This window comes from Fringilla coelebs (genome assembly GCF_963513975.1).
Source record: "Fringilla coelebs genome assembly, chromosome: 16".
NCBI lineage: Eukaryota > Metazoa > Chordata > Aves > Passeriformes > Fringillidae > Fringilla > Fringilla coelebs.
This window is the reverse complement of record NC_140042.1, coordinates 6,868,098-6,884,436: the sequence shown is the minus strand read 5'-3', so window position 1 is coordinate 6,884,436 and position 16,339 is coordinate 6,868,098. Positions and strand designations below refer to the sequence as shown.

The following is a 16,339-nucleotide window of genomic DNA, read 5'->3' as shown; positions in this document are numbered from 1 at the left end:
CCATTGAACAAACTTGTTACACAAGAGTTACAAAAAAGGAAGGTCACACCCAAAAGGCAGCTGTAATGCTTTTATTATTTTAGGATTCTGTCCAACTGTAATACCTAAAATACATCTCAGAAAGGACTCAAACATTACAGCAGACATGAGGTGGAGTGAGATTAAAACAACATCACTGTGAAGGGTAGGGGCTCACTTGAGTAGCTTCATCACAGAGCTGAAAGGTGCCAGATTCTCACAGGACTTGATCCACTTCTGCACGTTGGCCGGGGCGCTGTTGGCAGTGCCCGTCTGCTGCAGCGCACTCCACGCCACCACATCGGCCAGCGTCAGTTCATTGCCCACCAGCCACGAGCTCTTGCCCAGGGCAGCATTCATGGAGCGCAGCACTGCTCCTCTCTCCTTGCTGCTGCCTTCTTTCAGCTGGAAGATGGCTGTGTCCACCCAGCTGTCGATCAGAGTTGAGGTAACTGCATTGTACTTTTGCCCAAACAGGGAAAAGAGAAATCGAGCGATGTTCCCCTCTCCTTCTATGGGGCACATGGTTTGAATGCTAAACTTCATCTGGGGTTTGGGAACTGAAATTAACAGAAGAAAAGAAAAAAAAAAGTGAATCCAACATAGTAAAGAAATTAACTAGAATGGTAATGCCATGATGAACATTTGTGATGCAGCACCACTGTTAATATCATTAGCCTGATGAAGAGTTTTTAGTCTTGTGGGATAAACAGATCACTTTTTGAAAAGTTCAGCCAAATCTCCATAATTTCTCTTCCAGTTACCTTATTTGTAGAAACTAAAAAACATTAAAAAAAAACCCCAAAACCTGAGGGTACAAACAACCCTGTCAATGCCACATGTATTTTAACAGAACTAACTATGAACAAGAATCTTCTTCTGGCCCAGCATGGTTCACAGCTATGAAAAGAGAACAAAAATGTTTCCTGCCTCTTCATATCCATCCTATGCCAGCACAGGGACAATGAGGCATCTCTGTGCAAGGGTTTATAGCACAAGTTTCGTTTTCTCATCTATTGTAAAATATTGATCTACAAATTTCCTTCTTACCATCTTTCCAAATCAGAGTAAAGCCCAACTGATACTCATGACGTGGCTGCTTCTTAGTCTGCTCTCCAAAGCATTTCAAGAGGTTTTCTGGCACACTTTTCACTGATGAATGTGTGTGAACAGCTGATAATATTTTGTACCGTTCACAAAGCAGCCTGTGTATCACTAACAGTGACAGTGGAGGTAGAGAAGGATTTGCATTGATGACAACATCTTTCAGGGCACCATAATCCTGAATGGGAAGTAAAACATTCAGCAGGTAAGACACATTCCAGATCATACTCATCACTATTGCTTTCATTTCACACCAAAATATACATAGTCATGCACGTGTGTATCTGAAATTCTAATGATAGTCAAGTAAATAAATTCAAGCCTGGACATTTAAAACTTGCGTAAACCTTTAAACATCTTCCTTCCTCGACATGTAATTAAATGGTAATTGTAGGTTGTGTATTGAGTTCTGAGTGTCCCAGGTTTTAATGCCCTCCTTCCAGCCCTGAAAATGGAATGTTGAGAAAGTACCTACCAATGTAGCTGCTCAACTAAACTCACCTTTCCAAGCATCAGATCTAAATCTGCTCCATTTGTTGTCAAAGGAGAAAATTCATCAGTTTGAATGATATTTGTTACATCAAAGTCAGCATCTGGGGTTTGTATCATCTTGGAGAGTCCATCCACAGCACTCTTCAGTTCATACAAGCGCTTCAGAATCTCTTCCTGGCGGGATTCAAGTGCTTGAAGTGATGGGTCAACCTCTTCCTACAGGAGAGGAAAAAACAAGGCCATGTAAACATTCACTCAGCTGAGTGTCAAAATAGTCCACAACTCATAAGTTTTAGAAGACTAAACACCTTCAAACAGCTAGGCCATTGTGAATATTGTGGGCTTATGTCTATTAGTAGTCTCTTGCCTGTATGAGTGTAATGAAATGGCATATTTAATAAATTCCTGAAATCTTCCTGCTTAATAGATTCTTCTAAACCATTAGTTACAGCAAACTCTATAACACAGTCAAAGTCAGACAAAGAGCTGGCAGCGAAGTGCTGAATGATGACTGAAAAATCAAAGACAGTTTGTCAGGTTCTTTTCAGCCCAGAAGAGCAAAGTTGATAAGTCTGTGGTACAGCAGCCAAACAAGGAAACTTTTTGACAAATCAGGTAGTTAATAACAGTAAAAAGCTCTGCAAATTTAGATGGATGGTATTGTGTGGATTCAGTCTTTGTTTCAGAGAATATAAATTACAGTGGGAAAAAAAAGACCATGGGCTTTATTACGTGTTAATAACAATGCAGCTTTTTATCTTTATTACTTCACAAGCAAATTATCTTACAGTCTCTTTTAAAAGAAGATGAAAAATATATTCTTGTGGCAGGATTTAAGTCTACAAGCTTAAAATAACGTTAAAGAAAAATTTTCAAATTATTAAACAAACCCAAACTATTATGGATGAAGATGGAAACAAGGTATCCGAGTAAAATCTTTATATCCACTTAACATAATATTCCCAAACACAAGACCAGGGAAGACCTCTTAAATGGCCATTATTTATTTGTACACAATTCCATACTTTGCAATGGGAAGGTATTTCATTAGCATTCCTGTTAAGTTCTGCTCCAAAGTCACTCCTTCTCAGTGTCTCCACCATCAACCTGGGTGAGGGCACAGCAAATCCAGGACGGCATCAAGCTAAAATTGGCCACAAGTGACCTGTGAGAATGCCATGCACTCCTGGCACTGGAGAGAGGCTGCTTAACTAGACATATGTAACACAGTATTTGGCATTTTTGTCCTATTTAAGGAAAAAGAAACTGAGACTAGAAATAGTGGGTGTGTAGCTGGCTGAAACCCGAGCTGAGCCAGCAGAGCGATGATGCAGCAGGACGGAGCGAGGCCTGCTGGGCACTCTGCCGGGGCTGGCAGGGAGCTCAGCATGGCCATTCAAACATAACAGCGGCGACAGGGACACACCCGAGAGCCCAGAAAAGTCAAAATGAGAACTACGGAAGGCTTTAAAAACATTACAGTGAAACTCCTGAAAATGATGATTTTATTTAACCCTCGGACGCGCCGCTTACGGCGAGGCGGAGCCAGGGCCCCTCCTGCGGGCTAAGGCGGTGGGACTCGGCCCCGTGAGTTCTCCGGCAACGGAGGCATCTCTCGGTCCCTAACCGGAGCTGGGGCTCTCACCGGAGGGAATACTGCCCAGCGGCCGCATGCCTGACCTCGCCAGGGCGAGCACCGCGGGCCGCAGCCCAAGCAGGTCCTTCCGCCCACCCCTCGCTCCTACCTGCGGCGGCGCGGCGGTGCCGGGGGCGCGGTGCAGGTTGGGCAGGGGGTACATGCAGCTGGGCAGGTGCTCCGCCAGCACCGCCGCGCTGTGCAGCGGCCGCACCTTGTACATCGCGGGCATGGCGGCTCCCGGCTCGCCGCGCGCCCGCTCCGCCGCCGCCGGCCCGCCCGGCCCCGCGCCCATTGGCGGAGCGGCGCTTGATTGACATGCGTGACACCCAATGGTCTACGGGATCTCCCGCCCGCCCTTCTGCCATTGGCCGGCGTTGAGTCTCGGAGCGCGTCCCCACAGGGCGGTGGGCGGGGTGGCGCCGCCGGGCCAGGGAGCGCCGTGCGGGGCGGGCGCGCTCCGGGCGCTCCCGCCGCTGACCGAGCGGGGCGGGAGCCTGAGGAGAGCGCCGCCTGTCCCGCCCCCCCAGGGCCCCGATGGAGGCGGCTGCGCCCTGGTGAGTGTGTGCACGGGCCCTGGCCCCCGCCTTCCCACCCCCTGCCCAGGCCGCTTTGCTCCCCTCACGGGAGCCGCGCTCCTCGCACGGGCCGTACCTCTGCTGCTGGCGCGGTTCCGGCTTCCCCTGGTTCCTGCCTCCCCTCCCGGCTCACTTGAGCGGGGTTTCTGCCCGCTCTCACCGCCGTGGTTTGCTGTCCCTCTCTCCCCAGCCCGCAGCCCGCCGGCGCCATCCGGCCCATTGACCGCGGGTCTGTCCATCGCATCTGCTCGGGGCAGGTCGTGCTGAACCTCGGCACTGCCGTGAAAGAGCTGGTGGAAAACAGCCTGGATGCCGGAGCTACCAACATCGGTAACTCTTCCTCGAATTGAATAACTTTTCATAGGCTTCTAAAGCACGTCTTTTTCCTCAAAACCGAGTGCATGTTAACAAATCTGGGCAAATACTTTCTGTTCGGGCCAAGCATCTTTGCAGTGATTTAACACCTCAGTTAATAAAACATTCTGATTCCCAGACTCCAGCTGCATTCCTAGCAGTATGTGAGATTGTGTTATTTAATTTCTAGTGGCTCCTTTGTCCACTAAACAAGTGTGTGATCTGTGCAGCAGTGGTGATCAGGCTGTGCCAGCCGGTGGCCTTGGGTTAGCACAGGGTAAAGGCAGGGCTGGCTCCCAGGATGATGACTGGGATAACTGGGAAAGCTTCTGTTCAGACACAAGTTCAGTGAAGCTGAATTACCTGGAACTACAGATTGGTTTGCATGAGATTGACCTAACTTTTAACGACTGTCAGGTGTTAGGTTTTTGGTTTTTTTCTGTTTTTCAGTTTTGACATGGAAAGTTGTTATTTAAAAAATTGACTTCAAGTGCAAAATTGATACCAAACACCATGTGTGGACATAAGGAATTAAAATACTTTATGACTCAATTTTGTAGATATAAAACTTAAAGATCATGGGGCAGAACTGATAGAAGTTTCAGATAATGGAGGTGGAGTGGAAGAGGAAAACTTTGAAGGCTTGAGTAAGTTGAATTTTTTTCATAATTTAGATGTGGGCATTTAGTTTAATCATATTTAATTGACACTTGGCTTTTACATAATGTGTGTGTTACCTGCAGGACTTGAGCAGCCCTGGACTGATCTTCTGTAGTGCTCTTGTGGTTATAGTTCTTGTAACTCAGAAATAGTCTTTGGTTTCTTTGCTTGTTTAAGTGGCACAAGCAATACAAATAATCACAGAGGAGAAAATCTTCTAAAAGTCCATGTGGATTAATTAATGTTTAAACATTGGTTGTTGTTGAAGGAGTTGAGCTGCTTTGGGAAAGTGAATTCTAAATTTGTATTTGTTGAAGGGGAACTGACATTGCCCTGACTATCAAACTTCCCATTTGCTAGTTTGGAATTGCACAAAATGGGAGCAAAAAACAATACTGTCTGGTGAATCTAACTAGCCACTGCAGTAGAAATACTGGCATTTCTTTTTCGATTAAACACCTAGGAATCTTTTCCCCATAGGTTATTACTCACTAACTTTGCTCACTGTATGTTTTTGGTTGATCAGAAACTCAATGTGCTGCAGTTCCAGCACAGTGAAAGTTCAGGGGTGCTGCTTCTAGGTCAGTTTGTTACCTGCTGACTGGTGCTGCACTGGTGGTGTGGATTGAGTCCTCCTCAGCTGTTGTGGTGGTTGGGCTTGTGCTCGTCCTCTGTGCACCATGCACAGCACAGACTGCAGCTGGTTTCTGGCAGGACAAAATCTGTGACAGGTCCAGCAGCAGCAGAGGCAGGTGCTGTGTCCTGCTCTGAGGCATCTTGTAGAGCTTATAGCAATAATGCTGAATAAATCTGTGATGTAACTGTGAGGTAGCAGGTGCATCTGAGGATTTGAGAGATCTTGTTTATAGGAGAAAGGGAAAGCAAGCAGTATTTTGTCTTTAATCGTCATGTAAAATACAGTGAATAATACAGAAGGTGTTTTGCTTCTTGATATGCATATAAAATCTACTTGCATAGACCAGTGGCACTTTGAAGTGAAATATTTATTTGAAATATCTTTTTCCAGCTCTGAAACATTACACATCAAAGATACAAGATTTTTCTGATCTAATACATGTTGAAACATTTGGGTTTCGAGGTGAAGCTTTGAGTTCACTGTGTGCATTAAGGTAATTAATGTTATTTATTAGTGGTAGGAAGTTACTATATACACAAAACCACTGCACCCTTTCAGTTTACCGTTATTGACAAAGTGGGGCTTTGGAAACTTCCAGTTCCTTACTGTTAGGTCAATTTTGAGCGATAGGTTGCATGACATCCTGAGTTGTTTCCAACCAAAATTATTCTATGTTTCTAAATACCTAATTGGTCATTTTATGTACAGTATGCAGATCTTTACAGGGTGGGATTGTGTATTTACATGTGTATTTGATCCTCTGATGTAAAGCACTGTAATATTTAAGTGCTGGTTGTTAGGTTGTAACTCATTAAGGCTGTACTTAAATTTCTTTCAGACCAATTATACACTTTAAATCAGCCTTTATACACAGTGATGCTGGTATCTATTAGAATGAGGAATGTAGTGTTCAGCAAAACTAGATTTTAACACTGAGTTTTATAAGAGAGGGATGAAAGGGATACAACTCAGAATGTGTAGCTAGGGAAATGTTACGCTGCTCAAAAGAGCAGGTTCTTAGTTGTGTATGGGGAAGAGTTGTTTTAATAAAATTCACAGTATTGCTGTAGTTTCTATGCTGCTTGTCATGAGGAATAGATAAGATAATATGGTGCTCAGTGAATAATTCTTTTGCCTCTTTCCTCCCACTAGTGATGTTACCATTTTCACCTGTCATAAGTCAGCAAAGGTTGGGACTCGTTTGGTGTTTGATCACAATGGCAGAATTACTCAGAGGACTCCTTTCCCACGGCAGCAGGGAACCACTGTCAGCATCCAGCAGTTGTTTTACACGTTACCAGTGCGGCATAAAGAGTTCCAAAGAAACATCAAAAAGGTAAGGTCAGAAATTCCCAATTCAAAGGAGTATTGTCCCCCAGAATTTATTCACTGCTGAATGAAATTCACTTCTCTGTACAATGTACTGATTACAGACTATTTCATGCCTGTTTTACATTTTAATCAAATAACAGAAGTCTTCTTGTATGCTTTTCTCTTCTACTTTGCAATATTTGGATTTAAAGGTACAATCTCAGATTTTCAGATTTTGAAAAGAATCCATATCGTGATCACTTATCTGTATTTTAAAACCAAACTGCTGTGTTGTGGCTAAATATGTCTTGTAAATATCCTGTTTATTTTTAAAGTACTATTTTTTATATATATATATATTTTAAATTTAGTTTGTAAGGATTTTAAGGATAAAACTCCTCCCTTTGTTACCTGCAGATATTGAATGCTTTGTTTATACATTTCTATTTTAAAAAGAGATATTTCATATGAATTTGAACTTTCTTTTTCCTTTAATAGGAATATGCAAAAATGGTCCAGCTGTTGCAGGCCTACTGTATTGTTTCCAAAGGAGTCCGGATTAACTGCACTAATCAAATTGGCCAGGGTAAAAAAAGCTGTGTGATATCCACTGCTGGAAGTCCCAGTTTAAAAGAGAACATTGGAGCAGTGTTTGGACAAAAACAGGTATTGCTTTTATTTTTGAAAAGAGAGAAGATGTAACTGTATAGAGGGAATTTTAATATCTAGTAAGTGAGAGAGGATGGAGTGTTGGCCTGCAGCACACCCCAGAGGCCAACAGAGGAGAGACACTGCAGCCTCCACAGACTGAAAGTCCTGGATCTGCTCAGAGATGTTTTAGAAATTATTTCCAAGATGGGGTTATAGCTTAATATCTCTCTGAAACCAGTTTTAAGAACTGTTGTGTCAGCAAATGGACTGTGAGTCACAAGAACAAGCAATTTTAAAAAACTTTTAAAATGGTGTGATTTGAAAGTCTTAACTGGAGACAGAAAACTGAGGTGTATCCACTTTGGCAAGCTCTTCCTATGCAACTAAGTTTTATTCTGGATAACCTTTAAATGGGATTGCAGTCACCCCTTGTAAAGCTTTAGACTGTGATGCTTTCTAAGGAATAGCTATAAAAATAATTGGTATCCTCTGGATGAAAGCAGAGATGAAAAAAAGCTCAGAAACATCCTTCCTACAACTGTATATTACAGTCATCAGAAATATTGAGTGGTTGGTAACTGCTGGCTGTTGATAAACAATTTTTCCCTCTGCAGTGCCCATAGAGAGATCTCAAAGCCTGTTCATGCTGTGGCTGAAAGATGAGAGGGAAGATGTAACTTGCCATGTGGCACCTAGCATAGTTGAAAATAGTGTGTTATCTGAATAGAATGTTTAGCTTATAGCCTGCATTTTAATGTTGAATACTTAAATTGAGAGGAGCTGCTCTAATGGCAGAAAAGTAATAGTGGTGTGACTGGGAAAATGTTTCTGGTAAACATAACTGTTCTTAGGGAGCTTGTGATTCAAATAACACATTTTTTAATAGTTTTATTGTCCTTTTAAAAGAAACTTCTATTACTGTTTTTCCCTTTATTTTAGCACAAAACTTGTTTAGGTCATATATATGTCAAACTGTCAATAATTTTGTTGCTCTGCCTATGTACATTTAATGTAAGGGTCTGAAATAACTAAAGCACAGGTTGTGATACCAAAGGATGAAAACAGGCATTTCTTAGAAGAATTTTTCTGTTTCTCAGTGAACAGTGCTACTATCTTCTAGTAAGTTTGGATATTTTAAGTGTTTGTCTTGGTCAGTTCCTGGTCAGCCAAACCCACCATTTTTTCAAATAAATTTTAAGGCTAATACATGACAATAAAATAGAAGGGAAAAATCTGTATAGGTTTGATGTTTCACTTCCTTCCCCATTTTTTTTCCAGTTGCAGAGCCTTATTCCTTTTGTTCAGCTTCCTCCTAGTGAAGCTGTTTGTGAAGAATATGGACTCAACCCTGCTGACATGCCACAAAACCTTTATAGGTAATTAGGAAAGTACAAACCACTGCTACCTATGGCACTTTACCATAAACCAAAATTTAAAATAAAAAGGTGTGATTTATAGTATTGAAAAGAGCCAAGAACAGCATAGTAGATATTGGGATGAAGTTTTGTAGTAGCCATTGTCCAATAAGGAATTGGGAGAGGAGATGTGTATTTACATATTCACTGTTGCTGTATAATAGTGTTTCCTTAAGCCCCTTATAAAATCCATTCCCCCCAAACATGCTTTTCTCATCCACTTTCCCTTACTCTCACATTATTTACCCAACAGCATTAGTGGCTTCATTTCCCGTTGCGATCACGGTGTGGGAAGGAGCACGACAGACAGACAGTTCTTCTTTATCAACCAACGGCCCTGCGATCCAGCCAAGGTGAGGGGAATGGGGGAATGGTTTTCTATCATCAGCCCCACCAACTCAATATTCTCTGAAAACCTCAGGATTAGTAGCTCATGTGTACGTTTGTTTCTTGGTAGTAGAAGTTCCTCCATCTCAAGTTTCTGTCTTATTTGTGTCTGAGTGAACAAGATCTTAATCATTCAATGCATGTTTTAGTACATTAATATACACTGGTGCAAAATAGAAGATAATGTTTTTGAAATTTATTGTTTTTTCACGTTTTTGCAGGTTGTCAAGATTGTGAATGAAGTTTATCACTTACACAATAAACACCAGTATCCATTTGTTGTCCTTAACATTGGGGTAGATTCTGGTACGTTCTGAATAATTTTTAGTAACTTCAGTAAAGGCTATCACAGTTTTTTCTTCAATGATGCTTGTATTTAGAGAATATTATCATTTTCATCTGTATGACTTCCTGCACTCTGGGGATTTTTTAATGCTCTGTTGGTGAGGGAGAAATAGAATCTAGCTGTGGTTCCACTATTTTTCCCCCCCACCTTTTCATAATCAAAAATAACTTCGTAAGTGATGAGGAAGAGGCCATCTTAAATACAAGAAAACTTGTACCATGTGTTTGTTTGCTGAGATGTTGAGACAGTTAAATCTGATTTACAGACAAAATGGCAAACAAACCAGAACTAATTCTGTATAACATTGCATTTTATTTGTAAAGCAGTTTTTTTTTCTTTTTTTTTTTTCCAGAGTGTGTTGACATCAATGTAACTCCTGACAAAAGGCAAATTTTACTTCAGGAGGAAAAGTTTTTATTAGCAATTCTAAAGACTTCTCTGATGGAGATGTTTGGTAGTGATGTTAATAAACTGAATGTCAATCAGAAACTTCTGGACATTGCAGGTAGGTCACAAAATATGGAAGTTTTGAGTACGATATATGGTGGAGAATTAAAGATGGAAAAAAGTGTTTTTAAAATCCCAAAAAAGAAATTAAAAAGAAAATGAAACCAAAAATAAAGAAGGACCCTAAGTTGTTAAGTGATTGTTATGGAAATGACACATGCCAGCACAGTAGGATTTACATTCAAATTTGAGAGGAAAAAATTCACACAGAATTAATTGATAATGCTTGCAAAAGATTTCTCCCAAGATACTAAAAGAGACCTGTGGTTTTTTTATGAAAATGTCTTTGAGAAAAAATGGTTAAGGGGTCATAAATAAAATATGAAAATTAAGTATGAGTTTATTGGGTTTTAAACTTTGATTCTCTTATATTACTTATAGAAATTGATGATTCTTTTGTGACTGTGCAGTCTTTCAAGATTGCTTTCCTGAGTCAGGATCATTCTCTTCCTTTCATTCAACAGAGCCCCTTCTAATTTTCCTTTTTGCTGACATACAGAATCAGTTGTAGCCTGATTCTCACTGTTATTTTAAATTAACCTTCAATAAAATCCTTGTTGGACTGGCAGTTGATGAGGTTGAAGTCCTCTAATGACCAGAAAATCCCATATACTCTTAAGTGCCTATTGTGCCAGCTCCTTAACTCTGCCAATGAGATTTTATAGTGACCATTAAAGTGTAAGAGCAATTCACTTTTCATTGGCACTCTGTCATTAAACTCTTTTGATAATATAAATAAATGTGCTGATTGGACTGATTACTGTTCCAGTTTAAAAACAGACTACAAATTCATTCTTAGTAGTGTCATTAAATGCCTTGAAGATGTAACTGTTTCTGTATTTGATATTAATGCATTTCGGCCCTATATTCATTGTCTGAAGCTTCAGGGCTCCTTTGAGCAGTTTGTTATTTTTCTACCTCTTTTCATTTCTTTTCCTAAAGCACATAATTTAATTCATGTTTCCAGCTAACTTAGAATCTTGAAATACTCTGTATTCTGATTTCATTAGGTAACTTGAAGAAGACACTTCCTGAAGAGGCAGAAAAGCCTCAGGCAGATGTGCTGTCTGACTCTAAGACTGAAAATCCAAGTGGTGAAGGCAAAAGAATAATGACTCTTGCCAGATTAAGGGAGTCATTCTCTCTCCATCAAGCAACAGAAAGTAATTTTCAAAGCTCTAAAAAGGTAAAACAGCAGCACAGTTCCCCTAGACAAAGGTTACTCGATACCACTGGGAGTACTGTAAAGAGTCAAAAGGCCGTCTTGACTAAGAAGGCTGAAAGTTGTCCTAAGTTGGACTCAAAGGTGTCAGTTCCAAGGAGACACTTGAGAAAATTAGAAGATGCTTCAGATTCTGGGTTCTGTAGTATTTCTGAGTCAGATGCTGGATGTAGTACACCAGAAGCTGGAAGCTGCATCAATAGTGAAAGTGCAATTAATTCTGAGGAAGAATTCTGTAGCACAGAAGAACAGATGCAGAAGGAATGTCTTAAAACTGCTGGATGCAGTAAGTCACTGGACTGTGATGTTCAGGTCTTGGACACTGAACCCAAGCTAGATCAAGTGAATGACTGGACTGATCAAAACAAGTTTTCTCAAGAAGCAAATAGTTGTTCCCCAAGAGTAAAACGTTTTAAAAGCAGAAATTTTAAAAGTGAAGCAGATGATTCCAAGGCAGGTAAATATCCTGAAGAACAGAACACTACTGTTGATGTACTGGTGGAAGTTAAAAAGAAAATTGTGCCTCTTGAATTCTCTATGAAGGTTTTGGCAGAAAAAGTAAAAAAGGTAATACAGCAACAACAGAAAAATACAGAAACTGAAAATTACAGAAGATTTAAAGCAAAAATTAGTCCTGGGGACAATAAAGTAGCAGAAGATGAATTAAGAAAAGAGATCAGGTATTTCTGCATTCATTTATTTAATATATTTTACTTCTCAGTTAATAAAATTAGTTAAGCATCAATATAAGACCTGTCTTGAGGGTGGGCAAGGGGCTTACATGTACTTGCTAGGTTTGGGTCTATTTTTTATTTAATGTCACCAAAAAATCTATTTGATGAGTTATTTTACTGTCAGAGCAGCTACTTGACCATGATAACTGATAAGGCTGTAACTTCTAATCTCTTTATATTTTTTTGTATACAGTAAAGAAATGTTTGCAAAAATGGAAATCATTGGCCAGTTCAATTTAGGGTTTATAATAGCAAAGTTGAATTCTGATCTTTTCATAATTGACCAACATGCTACTGATGAGAAATACAACTTTGAGATGTTGCAACAACACACTGTTCTCCAAGGTCAGAAGCTGATAGTGTAAGTATTTTCAGTGTTTTAACAATAACATGTTTTAAGTTGAATTCAATGTTTCAGAAGGATATCTATGATTTATATTTATGTAGCATTTCACACATTCAGAACACTTGAGACTAAAGTGGTTTTTATATTCTGTGTTTCAAAGAGTCAATCCTTACGTGAAACATAAATTCCATGGATGCAGTTGTAGCTATGCAGCAAGTCAGTGGTCAAACAGATTTCCCAGTGGACTTTTCATAGCAACCCACAGTTTGGCAGGATATTGCAGGCTGTTCCTGCAGCAAGGAATGCTGCCCAGCTGACTTCATCTGCTGCGTAACACTTGGAAGCAACTGTTCAGTAGTGAGATTTTTTAACAGAGTAGAGTAAAAAATTTTACTACAGAGCTCTGTATTAAATATTTCTAGGTTGTTTCTGAAATCTGTCTTTATATCTCTGCACTGTGTATCTATGCAGCATTATCTTTTTCTCTCTCTTTCAGGCCTCAAAATCTCAATTTAACAGCAGTAAATGAAACTGTATTGATTGAAAACCTGGAAATATTCAGAAAAAATGGCTTTGATTTTGTCATAAATGAAAATGGTGAGTTTGGACCAGAATTGCTGGAAGTAAAAGAGTTCAAAGTATTAATCTTAATTTATTACACAAAAGTTCCTGTAGCTGTGATCAGAAGATTTGAAATAAGATTCTTTATCTATTGGGGTGTTTGTTTTTTAAGACTTATGATTCTGTGGTCTCTCTACATGATTTAACAGAACATTGTGTATCTTGCCAGCTTTGTACAGAAGTTTTTGAAGACTGGAGTTACTCTTTGGTTAGATGACTGGTTGTGCATTTTTTTGATATGTTACATTAAAATACTTCTGTTTTATTAGTACACCTGCAGGGATAAATGTGGGCAAGTGGTGAATCTAGTAATTTAAAATAAATAGAAAGCATTAGTAACTAATCTTTGGTTTTCCTTATGGCTTTAGTACTGACTTGCTCTGTTCTTCTGAGCAAATTCTGTAACTTGCAATTCCTTACTGTTTCCCTTATACAGTGGTGGTAATGAAGATGCAGTGTGGTACCACTTTGCTATTTGGGAAGTCACTACACATTTTTTCCAGAGTCTTCATTCCAGAATATCCCAAGGTTTTCTTTGGTTTAAAATGCTGTTATCAGTCTCTCACCATTGTAAATCCTGAATGATTTTTGTAGTCACATAAACTCAAAACAGTTTCATGAACCACTTGTTCTTTGGAATGGAAGGGTTTGTTAGAAAGTAGATCTTGCTTTTAAGTTTGCAAACAACTTTTTGGTTGATGTTAAAAGGACATCTGCCATAGTTACCACTTTGGTTAATTAATTACATCCATCAAAAGATTACATTTAAACATTAGTATATATGCACATCACATCATATTAGCATTTTAAAATAGTTTCACAGATTTTCTCTCAAGAAAAAAAGTAATTTCTTGTACTTCTCTGTTTCTTTATTGTCATTGCAAACCTTCCAGCTCCTGTAACCCAAAGAGTTAAATTGGTATCATTGCCAACAAGCAAAAACTGGACTTTTGGGCCACAAGACATAGATGAGCTGATTTTCATGTTGACTGACTGCCCTGGAGTGATGTGCAGACCCTCCAGGGTCAGACAGATGTTTGCTTCTCGAGCTTGCAGGAAGTCTGTAAGTACTGCACTTGATGTTTGTCTTCAAATAAATAAATACATTTCCTGATGTAGTACAGGTGGCTGTATCTGCCTGTGTATTGCAGGGCAAGTTTATTTACTGCTGAGTGTCAACAGCTAATATCCTTCCTTCTGTTCCTCCTGTTTTTATCTAGTGTACCTTGGGAAATATTTCTGCTAGTTTTTTTATTTTGTTCCAAATTAATGCACTCATGAACCCCATGTTAGCTGTGTTTTGTCTTCTGATTGTCTGATTAAAGGTGTTTTTTATTTTTAATGCCCTGTACAGAATTTGCTGTAATAGCTGAAGTACTGCTCTGGTCTGTGTCAGCTGGCAAATGGAAAAAGGAAAGAATTAATTTTTTTTTCCTTTGCTTGCAGGTGATGATTGGAACTGCACTGAATGTGCAGGAAATGAGAAAACTGATCACCCATATGGGTGAGATTGAGCATCCCTGGAACTGCCCCCATGGAAGGCCTACTATGAGACACATAGTCAGTTTGGACTTGATTTCACCACAATAAGTCAGTGTCTGTTTATTAACATTTTAAATTTTAATTCTTGGCAATATTATAAGCTTTTATCATGATTCTCTTATTTTGAGTAAAAAAAATTTTAGGCAGTCTTCAAGTTGGAAGCAAGAGCACTTGGAGGCATTCAGCAGGGTTTCCTGATATGCCTGTTGAGTCATCAATATCAACATCCTGGAATTCATGTAAATAACTTCTCTCTTATTGCAATTTACTGTGTGTTGTATTTCTCTGAGCAGCAATCAAAACTTTTATAAAATAAATATGTTTATATATAAAGATAAGGAGTAGATGAACCTCATTTATAGAAATACACTGATTCTGAAAATGAAGTGGAATGTGAATTCAAGTCCCTGGTAATGCTATAAACCAAATATTAATTTTCAATGTTTATACATTACGTATATGATAATTTTAGAGAAAATGAAAGTTATACACAAGTTTAAATATTTTTTCCTTATACCAAAGCTGGGTCTTGCTAATGACTTAGAGCTTTAATATTGCATTTAATGATTAATTTCCTGTTATCCATATTTAAGGCTTGAATAGAATTATAAGTCTTGCATCCTTACTTTTAATTAGCATTGTCCCCTTCCAAATTCCAAACTTGTTTTTCCACAACAGGGATTCTTTTTCTGATAATGAATGGGAAAAAAAAGCTGTCTCACCAGGCACTGCCAGTCAAGTCAGTCCAAATTCTATCTCGGTACAATCAAAACAGATACAAAATCGTCTTTTTTAATCAGAAACCATTAAAACAGGTAGCTACGCTCTTCCAGTTCTGTAGAACCAAGATTTGACCCAAGAAATCTGTGTTAATGTATTATGTTCCCTTCACGCTCCATTTGCCGCTGATGGAGCTGTGGCCATGATGCTGCTGCTGTTCCTCCAGTCCGCGCCGCATCTCCGAGCAGTGTGGCAGAGCCGTGCCCACGGTACCCGGCACGGCAGTGTCCAGGAACCTCCAGCAAACTGTCCGTGGTCGTGTGGAGCCGCCGTTCTGCAGCCCCGCTCTGCCGGTTCGGGAGCCAGCCCGGCCGGGCCCGGGCCCGCGGCGGCGCCGTTGTTATGGCTACGGCAGCGCCGCCGCACTGCGCCTGCGCGGGACAGAGGGGCTCGGCGCCGGCCCGGTCCCGCTGCCCCTCAGACAGGGCTCGGTAAGGGCTCAGCACCGGCCCGGTCCCGCTGCCCCTCAGACAGGGCTCGGTAAGGGCTCGGCACCGGCCCGGTCCCGCTGCCCCTCAGACAGGGCTCGGTAAGGGCTCGGCACCGGCCCGGTCCCGCTGCCCCTCAGACAGGGCTCGGTAAGGGCTCGGCCCCGGCCCGGTCCCGCTGCCCTCAGCCGGGGCTCGGTAAAGGGCTCGGCGCCGACCCGTTCCCGCTGCCCCTCAGTCGGGGCTCGCTAAGGGCTCGGCCCCGGCCAGGTCCCGCCGCTCCCCGGTGCCCCGGTGACGGTTGAGGCTGGCCCTGCCAGGCCTCTCCGCTGTGGCACCCGCAGGTTGGGTTCTTGCACTACCAAGCGGTGATTCCCGGCTGTGATAGGATTGCAGCTGTGCCGGCAGTCCTGTAACCTTCAGGTAGCTCTCAACTGGCAAAATGACTGCAAGATTTGGTGGTTATGCTGTGCTGTGGTTCAGTCTGCAACTCATAACTTGGAAGCAAATTAAATCAATAATAGTAGTGCAGGTGTAACTTCCCAGAACTTGCCCAATGCATATCTTTGA

At 40.9% G+C, this 16,339-nt stretch overlaps 2 protein-coding genes across 3 annotated transcripts; one reads left to right on the top strand and one right to left on the bottom strand.

Annotated features, from left to right (window-relative positions):
* Nucleotides 1-85: 85 nt before the first annotated feature.
* Nucleotides 86-3,525, bottom strand: AIMP2 (aminoacyl tRNA synthetase complex interacting multifunctional protein 2). Its single transcript, XM_084216741.1, has 4 exons — nt 3,360-3,525; nt 1,624-1,830; nt 1,069-1,300; nt 86-578 (listed from the first exon to the last, which is right to left on the bottom strand). The coding sequence occupies exons 1-4, from the start codon at nt 3,480-3,482 to the stop codon at nt 193-195; spliced, it is 948 nt and encodes a 315-aa protein (XP_084072867.1). The 5' UTR covers nt 3,483-3,525; the 3' UTR covers nt 86-192.
* A 148-nt stretch (nt 3,526-3,673) lies between these two features.
* On the top strand, nt 3,674-14,843 carry PMS2 (PMS1 homolog 2, mismatch repair system component). Of its 2 annotated transcripts, XM_084216378.1 has the most exons (15): nt 3,674-3,807; nt 4,019-4,158; nt 4,743-4,829; nt 5,870-5,972; nt 6,632-6,815; nt 7,289-7,456; nt 8,720-8,817; nt 9,110-9,209; nt 9,465-9,549; nt 9,942-10,094; nt 11,107-11,998; nt 12,246-12,413; nt 12,895-12,995; nt 13,913-14,082; nt 14,466-14,843. In XM_084216378.1, the coding sequence occupies exons 1-15, from the start codon at nt 3,788-3,790 to the stop codon at nt 14,607-14,609; spliced, it is 2,613 nt and encodes an 870-aa protein (XP_084072504.1). In that variant the 5' UTR covers nt 3,674-3,787; the 3' UTR covers nt 14,610-14,843. The 2 variants fall into 2 exon arrangements, with proteins under 2 accessions (XP_084072504.1, XP_084072505.1); XM_084216379.1 differs by lacking the exon at nt 12,246-12,413.
* The last annotated feature ends 1,496 nt before the right edge of the window (nt 14,844-16,339 follow it).

Coding starts and splice junctions, on each gene's coding strand:
- AIMP2 (XM_084216741.1), bottom strand. CDS start 3,482: ATGCCCGCGATGTACAAGGTGCGGCCGCTGCACAGCGCGGCGGTGCTG. Junction 1,301..1,623: donor TAGATCTGATGCTTGGAAAG/GTGAGTTTAGTT, acceptor CTTCCCATTCAG/GATTATGGTGCCCTGAAAGA. Junction 579..1,068: donor TACTCTGATTTGGAAAGATG/GTAAGAAGGAAA, acceptor TGTTAATTTCAG/TTCCCAAACCCCAGATGAAG.
- PMS2 (XM_084216378.1), top strand. CDS start 3,788: ATGGAGGCGGCTGCGCCCTG. Junction 11,999..12,245: donor GAATTAAGAAAAGAGATCAG/GTATTTCTGCAT, acceptor TTTTGTATACAG/TAAAGAAATGTTTGCAAAAA. Junction 14,083..14,465: donor CTCGAGCTTGCAGGAAGTCT/GTAAGTACTGCA, acceptor CTTTGCTTGCAG/GTGATGATTGGAACTGCACT.